The sequence below is a fragment of the Nanorana parkeri genome, unplaced genomic scaffold (assembly GCF_000935625.1).
Source record: "Nanorana parkeri isolate BGI_ZX_2015 unplaced genomic scaffold, ASM93562v1 scaffold583, whole genome shotgun sequence".
Taxonomy (NCBI): domain Eukaryota; kingdom Metazoa; phylum Chordata; class Amphibia; order Anura; family Dicroglossidae; genus Nanorana; species Nanorana parkeri.
In genome coordinates, this window is record NW_017306851.1 from 239,896 (window position 1) to 248,851 (window position 8,956).

Genomic DNA, 8,956 nt, shown 5'->3' on the forward strand with positions numbered 1-8,956 from the left:
AAACCCCAGCAAATTGGCAATAGAAAGAAAAGTAAAAACTAAAAAAGGACAAATGAGCATTTAACCCTTCAATTGCCTTTGATGAGAAAACAAAGCGCAGCGTGCCAATTAGCAGACGATGATGAATCAGTTGGCTTTGTAATGGGATTTTCAGTGGCGCTGCCAGATCAGATAACGCGCACAATCTGGAAGACGCTATTAGGAATTAAGAACCTTCTTGAGATTTTCCTTTTTTTTTTGGCACTGAAGGCAATAATCCAAAACAATTGTTCATCAGCGCACACGAGCGTCATTATCCAGTCAAGGAATGAATTGAGGTGCCCAAAGATGCAAGAAGGTAGAGAGGCGTGCAAGCTTGGTCCCACCGCCATTCTCCAACACCTCTGCTGCTGCCATTCACAAAGGAGCAAACTGTCAGCTCAGCGGAGTCTTGTGTCTACTGCTAAGGAGAGGGGGTGAGTGGTGCAGGGGAGTGGTGCAGGAGTGCGATGCATAAGAGTTAGGATTCGATATGTCCCATCGCACTCCTGACCGGAAGGTCCCGATATAACAGGGTGGGTGCAGCAGCGACAGCAGATGCCTTCGCAAATCTCATAGAACCAGTAAATCTGTGCAAAGTTTTGTTTTTGGGGTCTTTTAACATTGGTTAATACTCCTTGTGCCTGACCACAAACTAAATGTAACAACACGAGCAATGGTGGATCGATGTGTTTTGCAATGTGAGGTGCCAATACTGCCAAACTCAAAGGCAAAAAAGTACAAAATGTAACTAAAAGATCCAGAAAACTTTCTTCCCTTTTTTTTTGGGCAACAATGTAAAACAACAACAACCGCCTTGGCAGAAAGGAGCCATTAAAATTCAGATAACTGATTATCCCAATCAAGAGCGGGGAAAGCTTTGTACTAACTCACAATAGATGTCTTGGAGGTCAATTCACATTATGGGAAACGATGGGGCTATAAATGGGACACATATGATTGGGGTAATCTGTCTAAAGGTGGCCATACACTTTACAACCTTTGCAAGACTTTTGTCTTGCGAGGGTTGTAAAGTACTTTAAAAAACGTACGATCTGCCTATCTTGGACAGGCGGATCATACTTGCGATCATCGCAAGCCTGCCCCCCCCCCGAGGGGCGCGCTTGCGATGACTGCAATGAGGGGCGGGCTTCCGATGACTGCAAACGGGCAGTGTGCGCATGCGCACACCGGCCCATTCGGCAGTTGTGGAACAAGCAGGCCACTAACTCGCCGAGAATCGTACGATTCCCGGCAGGTTTTCCAGCATGCTTGTTCGACGGAAGACGTGCGACCGTACAGTAGAAACGGTCGCACGCCTTCCATACTCTCCGCGATTCTCGTACGAGAAGCGTGCAGTGTATGGGCACCTTAATGCTATTCACGTCCGAGGACATCCCAGGCTGTCGGTGCAGCCACATGATAGAAAGAGTTTTATTCCGGTTCCCGAGATCACAGCATAACCTTTATCGCAGTTACTGAGCATGTAACAGTAAGTCCAAAAAGGGGAATTACTGAAGGTACTGTGGCCCCGCATGGGCTGTTCTCACTTAATTAAGGGTGGGGCCACCTAGGAGATGGGCATGATCTTGGATGGGACCAGTGCCCAGAAAGTTGGCGGGATCTCGGCTGACTGCCCAGAAGGAGTGTGTGATATGTGATTAGATATGATTTCGTAAAAGCTGACCAAGGTGGAATTTCCACTTGTGGAGTGTTACCTTCTCCTTTAAATGTAGTTCTAAGCTCTAAGAAAGATAGATAGATAGATAGATAGATAGATAGATAGATAGATAGATAGATAGATAGATAGATAGATAGAGATAGATATAGAGAGACAGACAGATATATAGATAGACAGACAGACAGACAGACAGACAGACAGACAGACAGACAGACAGACAGACAGACAGACAGACAGATAGATAGATAGATAGATAGATAGATAGATAGATAGATAGATTTTGCCTTTTTCTAGCCATCTCTACCAGCTTTCTAACACATGGTAGGTGGAGAAAGTAAAGAAAGGAGATTAAAGCTCCCACTTTTTTTTAGTCCTGAGCAAAATAAAAAAGAAAAGATATAAAGAAAACTCTGCACATTCCTTTTAAGTCGCCACTAAGATGTGTTTTTCCAAACGAAAAGGGGGGGAAAAAAGCCTTTTTTCTGATCTTCTGCTGTAAGAATGTATCAGTTTGGTTGCCCATCTCTGAATCCTTTCTCCCACTGGTATGTTCTTATTACAATGTGAAGCCCAAAAGTGCACCCCGTGTTCTAGATTTGACCTTACAATGATTTTTTTTTACAGAGGCAATCAATTTGTTCAATGCTAGAAATGACATTTTCTAGATGATAAAAGAAGTTTTACTTCATGCAGGCTCTGAAATAAAAAACGTGACCTTGAACAGACTGATAAAAGAAGTAAAGGTTGACACGCTGACACCTGCAAAACACTTTTCTATGAACTTCGGAAAAACTAAATCAGCAAGTGGACTTTTTCTAAAAATTGCCTTCAAGGACAATGTATCATTTATGTTTACCACAAAGACAGTTTATGGAGTTTCTAACCAATATACACTTTATGGCCAAAAGTATGTGGACATCTGACCATCACACCTGCCACTGTATGACCATGAGTACATGGACAACCTTCCAAATTATTGTATTCAGGTGTTTCCAGTGAAGGGTACTATCAATGTTGCAACATACAAAGACATTGTAGACAATTGGGTTCTTTTGGTGACAGTTTGGTGAAGGCCCTTTTCTGTTCCACCATGACCGTCCCCTGTGTACAAAGCCAGCTCCATAAAGACATGGTGTGACCAGTTTAGTGTGGAGGAACCTGAGTGTCCTGACCTCAACCCTACTGAAAACAATTGGGATGAATTGGAACACCAGGTCTTCTCATTGAACATCAATACCTCATCTCATAAATAGTCACACATACCCACAGACACCCTTCAAAATCTTGTGGGAAGTCTTCCAAGAAAAGTGGAAATTGTTAGAGTCACATAGAGGACCAACTCCATATTAATGCCAATGGTTTTGGAATGGGATGATCAACAAACTCATGGTCAGGAGTAATGGTCAGGTGTCTCTGCCCCTGTGTACAAAGCCAACTCCATAAAGACATGGTTTGACCAGTTTTGGCGTGACCTGCACAGAGCCCTGACCTCAACCCTACTAAACACCTTTGGGATGTATGAGGATGCCAACTGGGAGCAGGTCTTCAGCACCTCTGGCCAGCCTGTGGCATCATGATCAGAACATATAGTTTAAGTCCTGGGGGCATCCAAGTACTGTTAGGCGTGCTTGCCTTATGGGAACAGTGGCTGCTATAGGTGAAACAACTCGTCACTACTTGTTCTGACTGCGTGCGTCCACAGCTGGTCCTGACAACAGGCAGTTGTAGCGACAAGTTTCCAACAGTAGTACCTGACCTAACAAATGCTCTTTCAGTTGAATGGGCATAGATTTCCACAGACACACCCCAAGATCTTGAGGAATGTCTTCCCAGAAGAGTGGAGGTTGTTGCATCCTGAAAAGTAGTGGGGCAACTCTATATTAATGCCTATAGTCTGAGAACAGGATGTGCAACAAGCTCATATACGTGTGATGGTCAGGTGTCCACAAACCTTTGGCTTGACATTGCACATGTTTATAGGACTTAGGTTTCTTACAACAATCTTCAATATTGTTTTTTACAACCGACACTTGGATAGACATGTATACATGTACATCAATGAAAACCATTACAACCATGAAATGAAATCCATTATATTTGAATGACATGATATATTGATTTTTGCAAGTGGATCTACTTACTTTTTCTGCAGATTGTGACGTTCCAAAAAATATTGGAATGAAGGCCAACCAAACTATACAGGTTGTGTACATAGTAAAGCCAATTGGCTTTGCTTCGTTGAAATTCTCTGGGACACCCCTGGTCTTGATGGCGTACACAGTGCATGTTACCATAAGAAGGATGCTGTATCCCAGGGAACAGATAATTTGTAGATCCGTAATGTCACATTTCAGGACCCCACGGCGCTGTTCCGGATCCGGTGTTTCCGGGCCATAGTCAATGATGATGTTGGGAGGATTGACTCCAAACCAAATAAAAACTCCCAAAAGTTGGATCGATATTAAACTAGAGGTGATGGCCAGCTGCGAGGTTGGGCTGATGAGCCGTGGTGCCGTCACCGACTTCTTACCCTGCTCAAAGATCCGGTAGATCCGGTTGGTTTTGGTTAAAAGGGCGGCGTAACTGATGCACATTCCCAACCCTAAGAAGATGCGCCGGAAGGAGCAGACGGCCAAGTCCGGCTTTGCTATCATGAGGAAAGTGATGATGTAGCAGAGGAAGATCCCCGTGAGCAGGACGTAGCTGAGTTCCCTGCCAGTTGCCCGTACTATCGGGGTGTCATTGTACCGTATGAAGGTGGCCATAACGAAGATAGTAGCGATTATTCCAAGCATAGCCAAAAAGACTGGAATCACAGCCCAGGGAGAGTGCCACTCCAGCTTGATAATGGGGATAGGGTCACAGCCGGTGCGGTTTTTATTGGGGCGCATGCTGAAGTCACAACGAAAACAGGTGACCTCGTCCAGCAGGTATTTGTAGCCATCGCATGGGTCACACTGCCAGCAGCAAGGCATGCCTTTCGCTATCTTCTTCCTCTCCCCCATTTTGCAAGGCAAGCTACAAACGGAAGTTGGAATGTCATGCAATCCTTTCGGCCACTGCATGTCTTCAATCTGGAAAGAAATGAGAGATTGGTGATAGAGAGAATGGAAATGGTATCACCATAGGACTACCAAAAAGGTGTCCAGCTAGAAGACTTCTGCATTTATTTTCACCCTGCACCACATAAGCCAACAATGTCTTTATCATCCTGTTCTCACTCCTCCTACTTTTTTTTCATCCTCTCCATCTCAGTCCTTAGTTCAGGTAGGTATAATCATCAGCCGCTAGATGTCCAGCTGATAAATGTGCCTACCTTACAACACAGCTAATCCTTCCCTTCACTCTGAGTATTCACCAACATTTGGGGTCCATCTTCTCAATATGACATATCTATATACTGTATGTCATATTGAGAAGATCGACCCCAAATGGTGGTGAAGGGAGGGAAGGATTAGCTGTGTTGAAAGATCAAGCCCTGATGAAGGGTGAAGGGGCACATGAGTTCCAAAATGCGTTGGATAAAAACACTTATCATGCTTGAACCTTTTCTAGGAAAGAATACGTTGGGGCCTCAACAGTCTGCTTGAGTGCTCCTGTACTTACCTCTTTCTCCAGTTCCCAAATTCTGTATTATAAGAGCTGCCAAACCAGTGTCAACATGCTGAACACCACCATTTTCATACTGTTTGATGGACATAGACCATCTTGGCGATCCAATGTCACCCATCTGCCTACGTTGACCAAAACCAAAAAACGGGCTCTGCTAGGGTTGGACTTTGAAGAACAACTCAAGGCAACGTTATATAATATTCAATAGTCTAAATAACATTTATGTACATCTCAAGTTTATGTATATCTCATTTTATGATGAGTGCCTGCCCTGTAACCGGCGGGTCGGAATCGGAGGTACATGGGTGTATCTACAGGAGTGGAGAGGAGTGGATTGACTTTGCAACAATGGGTTGCTCCCCCTGGCAATCTCCTATGCTCCAGCTCCAACCCCGGAATGTGGGCTTTGATTTCCTCATGTACAATACACAACAGTTGGGTCTATGCATGCATTTCCACTCTACATTTATGGTGTACTTCAACCTTACCTTCAGTCTTGCACAGTTGCCCGGGCTTCTTACAGTGTGCACCATGCAGCAAGTCATAAAGAGCCCACCTCATTTCCTGGCTGGAGGACATTCAGCATCACCTAACGCTTTCCTACTCAACCTCATTGTCCCTGGCACGCCCCTTTCATTCATTAGATTTCAGCTCAGTCAATCATGGAGGTTCAGCATCACATGTGGGTGTTACCTAGGCCGAACTGCATGCAAATGAAGCCAGCCTAGGAACTCTCACTCATCCAGACTAACATCCACCCATCAAGGCATTTTAATATCAGCATTACTCCTCCCAAGAGCAGGCCCACTGCTTGCATCAGTTCTAAGGGCTCTTAAGAGGAGTACTAAGGCAGGGTGCTGTGATATTTTTAGAAAGCTATGTACAGGACCCTGCCGGCCCCTCCCACCAGTCATGATCTGCCTGCATTGCAAAGAGAAGCACAGAGACCCAGGGATGACATAACTGGGTATAAAATAAGGTAATGACAATGGAAATCATTTCATTAGCCGGTTGATGAAGGGGGAAGAATGAACCAGGGGTGGCAAAAAAGTATAAATGATGAAACTTTAAGCAAAGCTTGAGTTTCTTTCTATCAAAATCTTTTGCAGGTTTCGTGTTCACCTCCTTGTATTTCTTTCTCCATCCTTTTATATATTTTTTTGTCGTTCATCTGAAGCTTCCTGCACCAGACATTGTGTACGATCCCCCCCACCCTCCTTCCCCATAATCTCCAGCCCCCCCGCTTTGTCGGTTGCCCCATGTCGCTCAGCTAAGACTGTCTGCCTCGTTGGGTTTCAGAGCTTTCCCAACTGTGTGAACTTCAAGCGAAGTGACAGCCCAGCAGATAACTCATTTACCCCGAACATCCTGTCTCCCGAGATAGCGGCGGCACGGGGCCGTAATTATGGAGACTTCTTTCACTTGCCCTCCTTACAATATACCCAAATAGCTTTATAACCAGCAGCGGCACAAAGATTTGCAACTCCTCTCTCACCTCTGGCTGTAAAAGAGCTAATGAAATGCAAGCCGACCGATAAGCTGCATGGAAAGGAGAGATTAGGGAATGGATTCACATTCGGAAGCATCACATACACACACCAAAAAAAAAAATCCATGTTGTCAGGAACATAATTGGTGCCCGACTGCAACCTACAGCCGGGAATGAAACACCGGCGATAAAGAAGTTTCATGCCAACGCACCGTCACAGAAAAGACCTATAGACCCTCAAGTCTGTCTGTCCAGCCATTTTAAAGGGTATCAGGCATGGCTTTAAACGCACAATGCAGCTCATCAAGGCAGCCCGAGTGACACAATGACATGCCAGCAGAACTCGAGGCATTTCAAAGGGAGTATAGACAGGTGCATATTGTTCAAACCACACAGTCCCTGGTTTTCAATTTATTTCAGCTCCTGCGCCTGCCAAAAGTACGAGTGATGCCAACAAGTGCGCATTCAATGTAGACAAGAAAACAAAAACTGCAGATAACTATGTTAGAATATAATGGCTGGGAACATGAAATAGGTAGGGAGGCGATCCAAGGTTGACTGGCAGCTGGGGCGAAGCTTAGAACTCCTTTAAAGCCTCCTATCTTCCTAAAGCCTACCCACCAGTACCACCTTTATACATACCTTCCCATGTAAAGTTTTCAGACCAGTCCAGTAATCTCATAGGGGTTTCCTTTTGTTCCTCAGTGGGGTGAATGGGCAATCTTTCCTCCATAGGGGCTGTGACCCAGGTCAGCACAATGATGTCCCCCCAAGAGATGCGTCTGTGACACCTTGGACTGTGAATGAGTTGAATAATCCTAGCCAACAGGAAAGGGGATGAATGATGCTAGCCAACGGGAAACGGGATGAATGATGCTAGCCAACAGGAAATGAGTTGAATGATGCTAGCCAACAGGAAATTAGTTGAAGGATCCTAGCCAACAGGAAATGAGTTGAATGATCCTAGCCAACAGGAAATGGGTTGAATGATGCTAGCCAACAGGAAATGAGTTGAATGATGCTAGCCAACAGGAAATTAGTTGAATGATGCTAGCCAACAGGAAATGGGTTGAATGATGCTAGCCAACAGGAAATGGGTTGAATGATGCTAGCCAACAGGAAATTAGTTAAATGATCCTAGCCAACAGGAAATTAGTTGAATGCTGCTAGCCAACAGGAAATGGGTTGAATGATGCTAGCCAACAGGAAAAGGGTTGAATGATGCTAGCCATTATCCAACCCCGAAAAATGGAGATAGCAGCAAGAACGAGCACACCTTCTGCAAATTGAAAGGGAGTAGTGCGCCGAAAGCTGCTGTTCTAATGTTTGAAGGTCTAGACTAGAGCAAGGATATTTTATAATAAATGCAGACACTCTTTCGAAATACAACTCTTGAAAATTTGGTTGGAGGACAAATGGAGAAGAAAACCAAGAGCGTTCCACCCTAATAGGCGAGATGCCTGTGTTCAACACAAAGTCAAAATAGGCACCAATATTTAAAGATGACTGAATACATTTACTATACACAGGAAACAAATGCATTTTGAGGATCTGACACCATTTCTTTAGGGCTGATGAGTTTTGGCAACTTGATACATTTATAATTAGTAGACAGCCAAGACAGTACAACTGGACACCTCATACGGAAACCAAATCCCATTGTCCCTCCTTCCTCTACAGAAGTTTCTTGTTTTGCTCTGATGAATAGACTTCTACAGTATAATAAATGTACTATTTAACCGCGATGCAATCCTCTAAATCAGAGGTAGGCAACCTCGGCACTCCAAACTACAAATCATGTCATGGCGCTGGCTCTGGGAGTCATGTCTGAGTCTTGCAATACCTCATTGTAGTTCCACAACAGTTGGAGTGCCAAGGTTGCCTCCCTCTGTTCTAAACCTTCATCCAACCTCGACAATGGAGTTTGTTGAATTTGTAGCATTTGTTGAATTTCTTATTTTGTAAACCCCTAAAAGGAAAAGCCATGAAAAAAGCACCTGCAGGTTAAACCAATCATTCATCCACGTATTAACTCTTTGTGGTCTGCATAACTTGGGGATCAGCAGGGGTGTGTCCTTTGGCTAAATACATTGCGCTAAGAGGTCTCCCCCTTTTTCATCTCACAAAGTTGGGAGGCAGGGGTGCCCCTACACTTT

General features: G+C 44.5%; 1 protein-coding gene across 1 annotated transcript in view; it reads right to left on the reverse strand.

The window, feature by feature from the left end:
• Window positions 1-8,956, reverse strand: part of GRM7 (glutamate metabotropic receptor 7) — a 351,320-nt gene that overhangs the window by 111,500 nt on the left and 230,864 nt on the right. The window contains exon 8 of the mRNA XM_018562551.1: window positions 3,841-4,773. Within this exon, the coding sequence (XP_018418053.1) occupies window positions 3,841-4,773 (933 nt within the window). The remainder of the gene's footprint in view (window positions 1-3,840; window positions 4,774-8,956) is intronic.